Source organism: Scatophagus argus, chromosome 15, assembly GCF_020382885.2.
Source record: "Scatophagus argus isolate fScaArg1 chromosome 15, fScaArg1.pri, whole genome shotgun sequence".
In the NCBI taxonomy this organism is placed as follows: Eukaryota; Metazoa; Chordata; class Actinopteri; family Scatophagidae; genus Scatophagus; species Scatophagus argus.
The window spans coordinates 5,872,007-5,888,523 of record NC_058507.1 but is presented as its reverse complement, the minus strand read 5'-3'; the positions used below and the strand labels follow the sequence as shown (position 1 = coordinate 5,888,523).

Genomic DNA, 16,517 nt, shown 5'->3' with positions numbered 1-16,517 from the left:
AGCACACATCCATCCTTTCTCTATGCTGCTGTATCCATGCAGGATTGGGGCTGGCAGCCTACGCCAGGTAAAAATGGCAGGGTGCACCCTGGACCGGATTCAAACCTGGAACCCTCTTGCTGTGACACAGTAGTGCTAACCACGACGCCACTGTGCGGCCCGGTGTGCTGCACGTTATTAGTGAAAATGTGATTAGCTCCACACACCTGCTGTCAGCTATGTGAATTAAGGTAGTAATTACCTCAGCTTTCTTGCTTTGAGCTTTTAAAGGGAAATATCTTACAGCTAAGTCAAATTAAACACCTCTCCAAAACTCCTGAGATAGTTGTCTAGTGCTAGCCAATTTTAATATGTTTCTGCTACTTTTGATCACCCAAGTAAGTGATCAAAGTTATTTATTGGATAACATTGGTAAATGGTTTGCAACACACTATAAGATAGGGAGCATGAATTATAGTTAAGTTTCAAGGTTAAATTTAGGCTGACTTGATGAGCTGTAACAGATAGACCAGAATGTTGTGTGTTCATTCATGTCTTTTCAAACTAATATGTTTACCACATAAAAACATTAAAACCTACATATTAAAACCTGCCTTTGGAGAAACAAATGGAAATATGAGCATGGGAAAAGACATGCTATCAGCAACAAAACATGTTCTTTCAGTGTTTCATCCCCTTTTTGTTAATAAGCTTAAATTACCATAAATCAATACAATAATTATTTGACATAAAAGTAGCTGGCCCATGTGAATTTAATTTGGAAATGTGAATTTAATTTGGCAGAAGCTGAGATGGCAGCAGCTGCTAATCTGCTAGGCTAGGTAACCTTTTAGCAGAACAAGACTGTTTTGTTTTTCTGTTTGCTCCGACTGAATTTAAATATTGGATAAATTTAGTGGCATAAGTTACTAAATAATTACCAAATAAAAAAATAGCCTATATAAAGCAAAATCTAGTTAGCTTTAGCCAAGATTGGCCATGATTATCTTACCAGCTAGCATTAGCTTTAACGAGCCTTGGCTATCTTGCTTTTACAGTGGATTCGACTATTTTTTATTTATTTATTTATTTATTGCTGCACCTTGTTATTGCAAATTTGACTTTTATTTCATGAAAATTGAGTTGGGAGCTTTGGCGGTGCAGAAACATTTACTTTGTCAGTTTTGGACTGAGGATAGCTATTTCCCCTCTGCTAAGCTAAACCTAGCATTAACTGTTTGGTGGCTGTCAGCTAACATTAGGTTTGTATTGTGTGTGTCCTAAAACAGTATATACTTATAACTAACTTTAATTAAGCAAAGAGTTTCTGTGAGTCATGTAGTCTTCACTGTGCGTTTATCGTAAACTTATGGCCCATCCTGTGGATCCTCACACTGACTGACTGACTGACTGAGAGGACCTCCAGCCACGTAACTTCCAGTCCGGTCGGCCGCGGTGAACAAACGGTTAACAGAAAGATGCAAGAGGTGCGTGAGTCCGTCTGAGCATGTGCTGCTGCTGCCGCTGCTGCCGCCGCTGCTGCAATGAAGTAAAATGTGTCAGTTTCCAATCGCAGAGCAGAGACACCGTGGAGGAGAAGCCGGGGACCCCCGCGACATCCTGGACGAGCTCTCCGTGTGGCGTGTTTGAGTCGCCGTCCTGTGTGCTGACGGAGACGCAGACCTGAAAGGTAAAAAAAAAAAAATAAAAGAATGAACAAAAACAAAACGACAACAATCAGAAAAGCTGCACTGTGGGTGATTCATAGCGGTCATGTAGCTAGCATGTTTAGATTTGGGAAGCCTGGCTGTCCACGATAACAGCATGAGTTTCTGACGCCTTTGTAGCGATGGGATTTTTGGGTTTTGCATGTTGCCCAGCCTTAGATTGGAAATAGCGTTCGCTTATCTCTCGTGAGTGTTTGCTTGCGAGTTGGCAGCTGTGCAAGACGATTTTTTTTAAAAAACCAAATCCAAATTCAGTGCACTGTAATCAGTGCAAAGTAGCAGCGCATTTAATCAAAAACCACGATGCATTCGTCTTTATTCGGCGTGTTTTTAATGCTCAGTTCGGCTGGTACACCTGTTCAAACACAGACAGGACTGGCGATGCGGGCTCACGAAGAGAGCTCTAGCAGTAACCCTGCTGTCTACATGTGCCTTGAGGATTTCGGTGATGTTTTGTAAGGGATTAAAGTGTTTCCAAGTCCCTTTTATTGAAATTTAGTGGGCTGTTTTGTTTGTTTTTTGTATATATATATATATATATATATATAAAAGAGTAGAAAACCGCACCGCACTGTCCGAAGGACGCGTGATGCTGCAGCGGAGTCCCAGCACCGGGCCTGCGCACTGGCCCGTCGTTTCCAGGGATAGAATAAGATGACTTTGGCCGTGTAGTTTATTACAACCCGTGGAGTTTATCTGGAGCCGATTCGTTCCTGTCGGTATTTCATGTCTTTAACATGGTCATATCTTTACATGCCTTTACATGACGCTGTATGTGACTGTGGCGTGGATTCCCAAAACCACTCATCAATTCATCTTCTATACAGGGCCTGCAGTTTTTTGTTTTTTTTTATCATTTTGGGTGAGATAATCCCTCCTGAGTCCTCGGAAGCTTATATCGTCCCCCCTAGCCTTGCACTGACTCTATTGACATTTTTTGGACTTATTTATAAAGCACAGCAAGAAGTCCCAAAATGACCCCATGACAGAAGCACTGACAAATCCCACTCACCTCAGCTGTTCTAATGCCTTTTTAAACTCCTACTTATTGTAGCAGATCACACAGGGTATGTTGGGGATGCCCGTTTGTGGGTTCAAGGCTCTCAAGTGATCATTGTTGAGGAGTTTTCAAACCAAAAATGTCCTTGAGTGTGAGCTTGAACAGAGGTGGAGATCACAGTCGTTTTGCTCAGTTCAGCTCAAGAATTCGCTTTAGCCGCAAGCTTCACAAGGTGAGCGGTCGCATCGCTGTCTAAATGCACTTCAGTAGGTGCGTGGAGGAAGTAATGTTTTGTGTGTCACAGCCGAGCTGAGGAGAGCTTCGCTGCTACTGATTTTGTTTCAGATTCTTTGTTAAAAGATTAGTTCATGCATGCAGCGAAGAGCTCAAGAAGGGCCTGCCCTTTTAGCAAATAGAAGTACACAAATAATCATTGTCGCAGGTCAGAAGTTACCTTCCCAAACCATGTTTCCTGAAGATCCTGAATAAGTTCCAGTTCCTGAATAACCAAATTTAAATGGTTGTTTATTTGGGAAAAAAAAAACAACAACCAAAAAACAAATATCAGCTAATACAATTTTCCAAACTCTCAAATATTGCTGTGACAAATCCAGTATCACTCGGTCTCTGCTCCTCATAAAGAAGATTTTTCTGCAATGCAGTTGTATAAAAGTGAGCTTTGTGTTGTCAGAGGAGCTCTCTGAGCCTTTCGATCCTCTGATGTTCCCATTTGACTTTGCATTAACGCACAGGAACACCAAATAGCATGCAAAATATTCACTTTGTTCAAAGCAGATGACAGTTGAGCTGAAAACCTCTTTTGTTTTTCAATGATTTTTGTCCCTAAAACCTTCACAGAGCAGCCAGCATCAATTATGCATTGTCAATGATTGATTATAAAGCTCCTTTGTCTGATAACAGATTAACATGCGCATGCATCCCTCCATTAGAGGCATTACTCTCCACAGCACCATGATGACCATGTCAGTAAATCTCCTGCTTTCTCTGTTGCTGCTCCAAGATTTCTAATCTATGGGCCATGACCCACATGCTATTCAGGACAGAGGGCTTAGCTCCCATGTCTTTGGGTCTTTCGTTAAACTGTGAAGAGCTCAAGAGCTGTAATGAGCGAGTGGGGGATGAGAAAGGCAAAGACGGGGGAAGAGAGGACACTTTCAGAGAAGGTTGGAAGTATAAAGGTCAGTTTGTTTAAAGGTAATTTTGTGGATACTTATTGGTGATTAAGAGACAGACAGACAGACAGGCAGAGAGACAGTAAAAGAGGAGGTACAACAGCAGGCTGTCCCCTCCCCCCTCAGCAGCTCATACATAACTCAACAGAATAGATTAAAAGTCAGAGTAGACTGCGACACAGTTTGCTCTTGGCCCCAAAGACAAAAAGGCACCGTGCATCAGTCTGTGTAACCTGAAGTGACCAAGAGAGGTTTATTTTCTCTGTGATTCCCAACGTCAGCAACAAAGTGACACCTTAAGCTGCCAGTGTGCTTCACCAGAACTGCACACCAGAAGGTCAGATAGTGTCCCGCGATAGTGTCCCCCGATAGTGTCCCCTGATAGTGTCCCCTGATAGTGTCCCCCGATAGTGTCCCCTGATAGTGTCCCCTGATAGTGTCCCCTGATAGTGTCCCCCTACACACCACTTCTTTTCTTCTTCTTTGCTTGATTTAGAGTTGTGCTTTTCCTTTTCGACCCAATACTTGTAGGTGAGATACTGAATGATACTGAGTTCCCATCTGAGGCCAAACTTTTTCTTTCTATACGTCACCTTATAGAACTGATCAAACTTCAGTTTCAGTTTTTTCCTTGTCTTTCTTTCATATACCCTCAAACCTAAATACTTTTCATGTTCATGTTTCTGACACTTTTTATGCCTTGGTCCTGAAAGGGACAATATTTAAATTCAGTGGTGTTTTTTTTTTCTGGTTAAAATTACAAAATAAAAGTCTTTTAGACTTTGGTGTGTAAATTACATTGCTTTATAGCTCAGAAAAGTGCATTGGTGACACGGATAAAATCTTTTGTACTGAAGGAAAATCTTGATTTGTGCTTTAGGAATCATTTTTTTGTGGTTATATTCTTGTGAGCCTTTATTTTGGAGAGTAGAGGTGAGACAGGAAGTGCGAGAGAAGAGGATTCTGTCCAGACTTGAACCACGGAAGTTTGCCTTTGATGTTACCAAACAAGGAAATGTTTCACTGCTTGTTTTATCAAGCTGGAACTCTTCAATAAATTGAGAGTGTTGCCTTAAGTACCTGGAAAAAGTACATTTTAAACACATATTTCAGCATTAGAATAGCTCCCAGGAGGTTTGAAGTCTTTTATCATACTATTGATATTGTTTACCAGACTGTATTGCATTTTGTCAGTTTTCTAATGGCAGTGACTGAGCACAGTGTCTGCCTGATGCCTGATTTGTTTAATAAAGTTCGCATCCTGATGCCAACCCTGTATATTGGATTGGTGCATCACTAACAGGGACTCGTAACATGATCTTTTCCAAGGTTATCACGTAATTTAATGCTAACATACAGCGTTAGGGACAAAGAGTTATGAACCTCAGGTTTTATATCTCCCAAATCAATAGAGCCATTTGGATACAAACTCCTGCAACAGAGTGCAGCTCCTACCACTCTGCTCCCCACCACTCTGTCTGTTGTGTTCAGGCTTTCACCTCGCCGATATAGAAAGGTTGCCTACTATAAAGTTAGTGCAGGCTTTTAGTCTCAGCCCTCGTGGCGTCTCTCCAGCTCTGTCAGAAGCTGTACTTGTTTGTGACACTCGGATGCTGACTTTATGTGTCTCTGTGGGAAGCTCTGGATTTGAGGAGGATGTTTTGTCTGCTATGTCAGTATCAACCTTCATCTGTAGCACACGTGAATAAGCGAAACATGTTTTGGAATTGTTTTTGTTTTGTTTGAAGGTATCTGCTCTCTCTGCGTATCTTTGATGGAGCCTTTGCGGTTCGGTTGGATTTTGTCCTCCAACCTCATCGCAGATCCACTTGACCTCCACCCTTCCTTAAACCTCTGTTTTATTTTCTACAAAGCTACTTCAATCACTTTCTGTGTGTTCGAAATGAGACTGTAATATTTAAATATTTAGATGACTATTACAGCTTGTCCACAGATTGTATAACAAATTGTGGACAGAGCCATCATTATGTCACCTGTTGGTTTGTGGTCTGTGGTTTTGAACAGTCACGTTTGGCACCATAGTTGTCGTCATCTTGGCTTTTTTTGGGCTCTGAAGTGACCATATTTGGATGAAACAGTGGAGCTCGGGAGGATACGCATCGTTACACCTTCATCCTGACTGGATCTGGCTGAGAACCTGGGGTCACACTGTGGCAACAACTTGTCAATCCAGCTCCACGCTCAAGCCTACCTTACTTTAATATCCATATAACTTTAGGTGTGACCATAATTTACAAAGTGGACATAGTGTTTGAGACCATAAACTCATCAGAAAACTGTTTTGTTCAGGTAATAAATCGAGTGATAGGCCTGGTCGTTTTCTCATAAACTTACATAAAGTCAGATATCTTTTTTGAAACCAGTGGAGTCGCCCTCTGCTGGCCACAGCATGTGGTTTTGATCTGTGGAGACGTTCCTCTTTGTCACATCAACCTTTGTGAGCGTTGGGAACGGTTCTAAATGTTCTTGTACTCAGATGTGGTTGCTTCAAACAAACTAGTTTTTTTTTTCAAGAATATTTCAGCTTCAAAGGGTATCACAACTCTGTTTGCCCAAGACTCGCTCCAGAACGGGACATGTGATGCTGTTTAGGGTCAGAGCCAGCTTGCTGTTTCAGGGGTAATTGATCTGTCTGTTTGATTGATCGGGATCGTTTTTTTTTCTGTTCTGCCTCAGAAAGTCGTCTTGCTCTCCAACTCCTCATCCTGTTCGTCTTTCTTCTGTCCCCTTCGATTGACACACACACACACACACACACACACCTTTCATCACTCACTCGGTCAATCAGTTGCTCTTCACGCACACAAACTGGCAAATTTGATCAGGATCAATTAGTGCTGACTGAGAAAGCCATGAACCCCTGCACACTTACTGTATATGTGCAGAATCAGCATTCAGGTAAGCAGCACTGCACGGGTACATTGTCTCTTTGAATTTTAATTAAATGATTTAGAGGGCTGGTGATGGTGGTCTCATCGTATTGTTTGTTTATTTGTCCGTATATATGTATATATACATGCACACATAAAATACGGAGAAGAAAACAAAACCCTCCTATTTTATAAGCTGGAAATCGATGGCAGTTAGTCCTAAGTCATGATCATTTTAATGTTTCAGCATCATCCTATCAGCGTGTGAGTATCCTGGCTTTTGTTTTTCAGAAAAACGAGGTACTAAACGCAAATATTGTCCTTAAATCTGCAGTATTTCCATGAGGACAGCTGCAGCCATAAGGACGTGTGTCTGGCAGCTGCTGTTTCCATCAGTGAATGAACCTGTGGTTAGGTCACCTTGGTCACTGGCACTTAACTGCATTGGATACTGCTGGTTTCTGTATGCTGCACCGCAGCCTCCTAAAGTGACCTTCCCAAAGTCTGCATAGGGCTGGGATCTGAGCCACAGAGCTCCAGTACATGAACAGGGATTATGTTGTGATGAGGGGTCAGCAGCAGTGGGTTTGGTTTCTGATTTAATCACAATGTCAGAGTTCACAGCTGTCAGCATGCTTTCGGCACAGTAAAGGCACCTCTTTGTTTTTTCTTTCTTTCTTTCTTTCTTTCTTTTTTATTAAACTCAAGCTTGGCTGACTCCCGTATTGTTTTTCCTCCATGCTCGCCTTTGTTTACCTGCTGTTAGAGGAATGTCTAACTGACAAACCTGCCAGCCTTGTTTTCAACCGCAACCCTCGGTCCAAGACTTGTTCTTGCACACTCCCTCTTTCTATCCTTCCCTCTCTTCTTCATTAACAAGCACGCACTCAGCTGGTGTCTTCCCTCCGTGTCCTCGGACAAACCTGTGGCGCTCCGTTGTTTAGACTCTCCCTCCCATTCAGCTCTGACGGCCCCCTGCCTGGGTCGTGTCTCCCCGTGGACATCGAGAGGTTTCCAAAACAGGCAGCTCTATTGCATTTGCCATTCTGATCGCCATCACACTGTGATGTCCTGTAGCGGGGTTCAATAGAGTGCACTGGTGAAGCGGGTCGCCGCAGCAAGAGCTGGCAGCAACCTTGCCGATCAATACTTTGGGCCGATGGGAGAGCTGGTGGGACGGTGGACTGGTGGGCGACATCCTGCAACAGCTGCAACAACAACAACAACAACAGCAGCAGAATCAAATGGCGCCCAGTATGTGAACTGTGTCATGCCGAGGCATCGGGTCAATAAATATTCCTAAATGTGCACACAGTAAGAGTAAGTAGTGCTGGTTTTGGGGTTTTAAGATCCTGACCATGTAATCACAGCAATCCTGGTTTGAGTCTGGCTTGTGTTGTACACCATCAAAGATCTCTAACCCCTAATTGCATATCAGTTAACTCCTGTCTCTCTAACGGAGGTTTAAATGCCTAAAACACCTTAAAAAACAGACTAAGCAAAAAAAAAAAAAAATTATCTGTTGGGGTTAACACTCAAATTAATGACAATTATAGTTCAGGGTTATAAATATGCAGCAGTGTCAGCAAACCTGTTGTAAAATGCCTGCAAAGCAATCATCAGTGGCAAAGAAATCCAACCTGAACGCTAATTAAAATGAGCTGCACACTGTTTTTGTGTGGTTTCACTTGGTAATGAAATGCTACAAAATTAAACAGGTAATCCGAGTCTAAATTTATCTGGCGTGACTACAAGGCTGCATAATGTTTTCCTGTTTCTCCTAATTTGCTGAGATGGTGTGAATGCAGCATTAGGGTCAACATCAGCAGAAACGATTGTCACAGTTAGTTAGCAGCTGTGCTAAAGCCCCTTAGCAGCCATAACCATAGCTGATATCGGCTGCTGACTTCTTTGTGTTTGAGCTGTAAAATCACATTTTAAATCTCATTCATTTGTGTAGCAAAGAGGATGTTGCTCTGTGGTTTCAACTTCCCCATGTTTGCTTTATGAAAGGGTAAATGTTCAAAAAGTACCGTTGCCAGAACCTCAGAAACTTGTTTGCCCTGTTACAAAAATGCTCTCTTCCTGTTTTGTGACGTCCACAAATCCGTGTTTGTGTGGTGAACAGTCTGAAGGATTTCTAGTGTGATCTGACCGGTTGTGTGGACGGTGTAAAAAGTGTTATAAATTATAGATAAAGAACTGGAGGAGCCCCAAAACATCTTAGGCAGTCATGATATCATGATAATATTCCTGATGTCTTTATTATAGACAATATTATATAGACAAGACAAACTGAGGACAAGAGATGGGATTTATGGTTTCTAAACACAAACAGGAATATTTATTCACAAAAAAAAGAGGTTCGTGTTGTAGAAAAAGAAATCACAGACACTTCGTCAGTACTTGAAGTAGACCTCCTGTGAAATAGCCACTTATCTTATGTACCAAAGAAGAAAAGACTTAACATCCAAAAAGATTACAAACACAACAAACATAAACCAAGATTTGGTCAAATGTTGATATGTTTTTTTCAGCAACGGATGAGTCGGTACCACACCAGCGTTCTTCTGAAATCTTCTACCTTTGTGTTTGTGTCTATAGGGTGTTTGGCAGGAGGCTCGGTGTTACGTGGCTGAATATTTTCATCAGCAGCGGCTTAGCGGGCATGTGAGCGCTGAGCAAATGGTGTCTGTGTGCAGGCGAAGGGAAAGAGAACAAGGGGGACTGAATCGTGGAAAAGTGGATGGGGAGACTGAAGGCATGTGACTCTCGGGTGAGAGATTAGGGGGGAGGGTGGGTGACACCTGGTAGCAAACGGAGAGAGAATGTTTGGATCTGTCGCAGCAGTGATTTGATACAGACCAGTTCAAACAAATAGTTCAACGTGTTTGTTTGCCTCCTTGCTCTGAGTTAGCCGAGCAGAGTAATACCTGCATATCTGCTTGTTCAATAATAAGGCAACCAGCGACTGATTAGCTTAGCTAAGCCAAAGAGTGGAAACAGGGAGGAACAGCTAGCATGGTTCTGTCCACCCGTCAAGCATCTTTTGGAGTTCTCAAGTTATATTTGTGCACAGATCAAACCCTTTTTGAAGTCTGTCTGTCACTGTTTAACTGATTTAGCATGTGTAATATTTAGTTTTTTAAGTAAGTGAGCTTTAGAGGTGCTGCTTGGTGGATTTTGTTCCCGTCTGGGTCTTCCTGCTAAGCTAAGCTAACAGGTATCGATCTTCTTATCTAATTCTGTTTGTAAGCATATTTTCTAAAGTGTCAAACTATTTATTTAACTTTCTCGTATTGATGAATACAACGCAGAAGTCACAGGGAAACGTCAGTTTAACATCCTCTACTAGAGGCAGCCAGGTCGGTGACGTGATGAAGCCGCTTGCTTCTCTTAGCAGGTTCAAGCATTACGCTCAAATCTTTGTGCAAAACACTGATGTGACCCAGACCTGCTTGAACTGATGAGAAGAGAGGGAGAGTTTCCCAGGCCGGCAGTGAAAAGATGGTATAAAGGGTTTAGGGAGGTCAGCTGGTCCACTGCTATGGCCCAGTTCCTCACATGGAGTCCTTGTTCCTTGTTTGGGAGAAATGTGCTAATCCCCATGGGTCCCCACTCTGGGTGCAAGCCAACCTTTGAAGACAGAAAGAGGCAGAAAATCACCGTTTGTTCTTCAAACAAGCTTTTGTACTCCTAACCTCTCTCTGAGCTTGTATTTTACAGAGCGGTTATGATCCATTGTATAATGGTTTCTGTTATGACACAGTTTCCTCTGGAGGCATTGTATAGTAGAACATATACACTCCATGGCCCTCTCAGCTATGTGGTCTCTGAACTCCTCAGTATGATGCTGTTTACCTTCTGTGTTTTTTTTTTTTTGTTTTGTTTTGTTTTTTAGACATGCTGTGTGATAAATAGACTAGAGGAAGAATCCAACCTGCGTGGGCCTCCTGACACCTGATGCTAAAGCCTGTGTGTGTCAGGCTGCGGGATTTGGAAAAAAGAGCACATGATGTAGGCAGTCAGATGATAAAGCTATAGCTTACATAAGAAACCCCCTCAGTCGGTCAGTAAATAGCATCAACAGGGGGAAGGCCATGAAAGCCTTGCTGTCTCTAATTTCATCTTTTTAATGTCAATGGAGTGTGTCATTGCCTTGTCCTTAATTGAACTTTGGCTAAGCAGCCATTTGAAATTAATGTTGCAAGATTTCAGTCCTGGTTAGTTTGGCAAGTCGCATGGTAACTGGTGGTCACGCCGAGTGTGTATTAATATAACAGTAAACACTGGTTAAAGCAGCCAGTTTGCCAGAAATGCAACAGAACAGCAACTGATGTATCTTGAGGTAGCAAAGGTATGAAATGTGCATGTGTGTGTCAACTGCTGAATCGCGGCTAAAACCTGGTGTCGTAGGACCCACAGGGTTCACTGAGACCTCTTTACCATCTTTAACTCGTGCGGAGGTTTCAGACTGTTTAGTTGTGAAGATTAGAAGACCTTGGGTTGTCTCACTTTCTTGAGAGATGCTTGTTTTGGAGACCAGTTCTGACTATATTTAGGTGACTTAAAGCAGAAGGCAAGATGGCGTCAAAGAGTCAAATACTGCATGGTCCTCACTGTGACCCTGCCTTCAAGCAAAGTCTGTGTAGCAACTGTTTTATAGACATATAGATAATGTATGGGCAGATATATTTGCTCCTGGCACCAGAGCTAATTGAATACATTAAAACATGAGAGGCTGACCAGGGCATTCATCAAAATATATAGTCTGACCTGAAAATGCAAATTTATTCACCGTATCTGTTTACAGTGCAGCCGAAACAAACTCGTGTTGTTTTAATAAAGAAGTCGATCAATAATCTGCTTCTTTCCATTATGCCATGAGCAGCCCTGATGATTTCATGCTGTGCACAGCATAAGTAGTTTTCCACACGACACCAGGACACAGCAAAAGGGGTTTCAGCACCACCAACTTCTCGGCAAGTAACGCCGTCACCTACAGCTTCTCACCTAATGCCTCGCTGTAGGTGTTCTTTTTTTTCTTTACATCCTGTAAACCACACAATATTTAAAACGAATCCCCTGTCAAAAATATTTTGATGAACAAACATGGTCAGCACCAGCAGCAGTGACGTATAAAATTGCCTTTTCTGTGGCTTCTTCACAATATAAGTGGCCAGTTGAACGCTTTTAATTTGAAGCAACAGCAGTCAGATGTTGAGTCTGATGTATTAATAACAGTGAGGTTGATATCAATGTGATAACATTCTGCTGAAATACGTGCAGCATACTGCATGTGTGTGTGTGTGTACTGCATGTAAATCCCTTAAGCAGAAATGATGGACGCTGCCATTAAACAAAAAAACTGCAGAGCAGAGAAGTAATTACTGAGGGCTGGAGCTCAGGTTTGAGGTGAGATATTGTACCGTGTTGCCTTCACATCCCTTTTTTTTTTACTTTTCGTTCTCTCCTTTCCCCTCAGACTCGACACCTCATCAGCAGATAGAATATTGACGTGAAAGCAAGAGGAAGGATGGTGACGCTGGAAACTCCAGAGGCTCCCGTACCTCTGACGGCGCTGTCACGCTGGTACCTCTACGCCATCCATGGCTACTTCTGCGAGGTCATGTTCACAGCCGCCTGGGAGTTTGTGGTGAACTGTAACTGGAAATTCCCCGGTGTTACCAGCGTGTGGGCGCTTTTCATCTACGGCACCTGCATCCTCATCGTGGAGCGGATGTACCTGAAGCTGCGCAGCCGCTGCCCGGTGCTGCTGCGCTGCATCATCTACACTTTATGGACGTACCTGTGGGAGTTCGGCACGGGGCTGCTGCTGCGCCAGTTCAACGCCTGCCCCTGGGACTACTCCGAGTTCCGCTACAACTTCATGGGACTGATCACGGCCGAGTACGCCGTGCCCTGGTTCTGCGCCTCCTTCATCGTGGAGCGCTTGGTCATCCGCAAAACTCTGCGGCTGCGGTTCCACCAGGGGCCCGAGGACGGCTGGTCTAACCATCGGTCGGATGCTGGGGGCGGAGGAAGGGCGGGAGGAACTGTGGGGGGTGGGGGGAGGAGGAGGGAGCGGAGCAGAGGGATGAGAAATGATGCTAATGGCTACCTTAAAGGAGAATGAATGAAGGAAAGACGGACACAGTCTGAAACCAGCCCAATCGCCCTGCTACACCTCTTCTACCCACCTCAGCCACTTTTCATATGAAATCCTCCCTCTTAGCTTGAGGGGAGGGGGGGGGACAAACGGACAGCTGTGTAGATTGGGCTGGTGTGCAGAGGTGTGCAGAGTACCAGAAGAGCCAGAAAACAAAACCAAACTGCGGCCTCCAATGGCCAGATCACTCACCGTGCTATCTTCTGTCAACAGAGGCACATTAACTCCATGCTGCTGTGTTTGCTGCATCCCATAACACGCCCACCCATTTCCATGTGGAGTCGACCTTGAGGAGATCAGGATACCTCCTGTCCCGAAGACTGCAAAGCACACGGGATTAAAAAATGAAATACTGTTGCAAAAATTAATTATCATTCTGCACAAGGATTAAATTCAAGGACAATATTTCTGTTTTTCAGGGGCGTATCAGTCCATCTGAAAGCAGAAAAGCTTGCTGCATAGAAATCATAATAAAGTAGCTACAGCTGTAACATATTCTTTTTAAAATGTACATAATGTCCTTTAGTATTATTCAAAGTACTGTAGTAATGTAGCTACTAAAAGCTCTTTAAGAACATACCGTCCACCCTGACGTAACGCTCCGTGTGTCAGCCTTCGTCATACCGAATGTGTTCTGCCGTTAATGAATACCCACAATGCCTGGAAAAGAAATGCATGAAAAAAAATTGTCTTCCAATATAATGTATGTTTTTTTTTTTTTTTGTTTGTTTGTTTGTTTTTTACAGAGCCCATTCAGCAGTCACACTGTACGTCTCTTGAGTCAGTCTGCTGTTTGTGTGTGGGGGATGACAGTCGATCTGTTATCACGGTTGATCGGCGGTCTTCTTCTCCTCCTGGGAGCATACTGAAGTGTCCTTGAGCAAGACACCGAAAACCCCGAACTGCTCCTGATGAGCAGGTCATGGCCTTGCATGGCAGCTTCTCCGCCATTGCTTTATGAATAAGTGTGTGTGTGTGTGTGCGTGTGTGCGTGTGTGTAAAGGCTTTTATGAAGCAGTTTAAGGCACTAAATAAATGCAGTCCATTTACAGTAACAGCAGGGGTCCTTTTCTGTTAATGGTGATGACTATGAGCAGCATAGAGCACCAAACCTCTTTTTACAGTTTTGCAGAAAACCTTTTCCATGTCCATTATTGTGTGTTTCATGTCGTCTCAGACCTGTCAGGGTCACATAAGCCTCATTTATTGATTCTCTTCAATAGTGACTCTTGTCAGCTGATTTCCCCTTATGGCTGCTGCCTCATAATTGAAGAAGCGTTTGCTCATTGACAAAATACTGATCAATCTCCTATTATACTGTAAGTGTGACAACAAGCAAAGCGACATAAGTGACTGAAACGGTGTCACAGTCACAAGTCACATCTGAGGGGGTTGCTGGTCGTCGGGGTTTCGTCCCATTTTCCAGTCATTTACACAACAGTTCGTTCGACGAGTGTGTGATGTGGAGAGCAGGAAGCATGCAGCGCATTGTGGTGTCAAAATTTGCTGCTCGTTTCTGACCGATGTTAAGGATCTGCGAGTCGTTTCCTTGGTGAATAATGATCCCTGTGTTGTTGTACGCGACTTTGACATCTGAGACACTGCAATACACATTTAACTGTAATATAAACTTGTCTAAAATGCTGAAAATAATTAGTGTTAGATTAACCGTAACTGTATTTTTATTTATTTATTTTTTAATGGTCTTAACTTCACAGCACTCTCATGTTATGTGGCGTCGTCCAGACGTTTGGTACTTAAAGCAAGTGAAAACAAAGAGTCAAATAATGCTAATTTCCTCTGGTGTTGTTACTTTCCATGTGACTTCCTCTACTCTGGAAGTAGAAAGATGAAGGACTGTACTCTCAACCTTCAGGCATACAGGAACTGACAGCACTGTTTTTAGTCAGTGGGTCTGGTGCTACAGGGTCAAGATAAAAGAAAACAGGTCGGACATTACCCTGAACAGTGATGCCAAGGTACCAGGGGAAGTGACAGTGACAGTTTAAACGGAAACCTGGTCGTCGAAAAGTATTCCTCAGGAGGACAATTTATGTAAGACTCAGTCAGGAAAAAAAAAGCAAAAAAGCAAAAACCCCAACCCAGATCCAAATCCATGTTCCCATGATCATGTAAAGGCGAGGCCTTCATCCTTGTGGCTGCAGTGGCGTGCAGTGTTTTCCCCTCACCATCTCAAGTTCTGCAGTGGGGGGGATGGCAGCTGTTCCACATGACAGAAGAATTTCTGCCACCTAGTGGATAAATTCAAAACTGCAACTGGAAAACAAATGTTCTGTTAAACTTTAACAGGAAATAAGAAATATGTACACACACACACACACACACACACACGAAGATCAAGAATCCTCATTGGGATCAAAAATGGAAAGATATCACTTTTTTTTTTTTATTTGAATTGAAGCATATGTTTAACTTCTTACATGAATCAACAGGCTTAAATCAATATAGGCTTTTGACCCAGCAATGATTATCCAGCTCAAGGTTGTTACCTTTTTCTCTTAAAAACAATAATATATATATATATATACAGTATGAGTACTGTTATGCAGCTAATTCTCCTGCTTTGGTTAGAAGAAAATAAAGTGAATTCGTTCTCTGCAATATGTGAGAGAAGTACAGAGTGTTTTACAGAGTCACCTCTGTATGTGTATGTGCATGTCAAGTATGTTAAAACCGAGCTGATTTTTACCTTGATGCTGCATGTCCAAACGTTTTCAATTTCTCCTCCAAACTGGTTTTATCCAAGTGATTATTAGGCCCCTGAACTGTTATGGTGGCTTATCTTATTCATCAAAATGTACTTGTTGTTAGTGAAATGACTGTACTGTACATTCCTTACTTTGATCATGTCCCATGTATGATTTATCAAACTTGACAATTTAAATTAAATGTATTTATTTGGTCATAAAATCTGTGTATTCTGGGTGGAAATCATTTTCACTTCTTCATCCACTGATGTATAGTTTGGTCAAAAATAACATTTTTTACTTAATATTTTTTATGACATATAGACTTCAGTATGTTATAGTCTCAAAATATCTAGCTGTTAACATCCAGTAGTTTGATTGCAGCACGAATCTACGGTCCAATACTTTAATCCAATCAATATTTAAAGTTTATGACCAAAATCTTTTGTTTACGACCTGAAAAACTAATGACATTCCCACCAGAATCTGCTCATTAGCGAATGTTAGCATAGGGTGAACGTGCTACACCTTCTTAGCATCGCCACGCTAGCACCATGGATTTGGTTAGCATGCTGCTGTTAGCTCAAAGCAGTCAATTCATAGAGCTGCCAGTATGGCTGTAAGCTGTTGTTTATTTGCATATTTTACTCTTGAAGAAAAATCTAATTTTAATTAACAATCAATCTTCCATTAGTTGGTTAAAAAAATCCCCCCTATGTATTTCCCTTCATATCAGGTGATTTGTGACTTATTTTAACATTGTAGGATTATCCATACTTTTGGTCACAACGTAAGACCTCTTTCCATAAAAGATAATCAAATATCCCCCCCAATGTGCTCGTGTGTATCA

General features: G+C 42.4%; 1 protein-coding gene across 4 annotated transcripts; it reads left to right on the top strand.

The window, feature by feature from the left end:
* The first annotated feature begins 300 nt into the window (after positions 1–300).
* Positions 301–15,099, top strand: tmem229b (transmembrane protein 229B). 4 transcript variants are annotated; one of them, XM_046413466.1, is made up of 4 exons: positions 301–377; positions 1,397–1,466; positions 1,556–1,669; positions 12,276–15,099. In XM_046413466.1, the coding sequence occupies exon 4, from the start codon at positions 12,327–12,329 to the stop codon at positions 12,924–12,926; it is 600 nt and encodes a 199-aa protein (XP_046269422.1). In that variant the 5' UTR covers positions 301–377; positions 1,397–1,466; positions 1,556–1,669; positions 12,276–12,326; the 3' UTR covers positions 12,927–15,099. The 4 variants fall into 4 exon arrangements, with proteins under 4 accessions (XP_046269422.1, XP_046269420.1, XP_046269421.1 ...); XM_046413464.1 differs by having other exon boundaries at positions 1,322–1,466; XM_046413465.1 differs by lacking the exon at positions 301–377 and having other exon boundaries at positions 1,073–1,669.
* The last annotated feature ends 1,418 nt before the right edge of the window (positions 15,100–16,517 follow it).

Bases quoted from the DNA above. Each gene is read 5' to 3' on its own strand.
- tmem229b (XM_046413466.1), top strand. From the start codon at position 12,327: ATGGTGACGCTGGAAACTCCAGAGGCTCCCGTACCTCTGACGGCGCTG.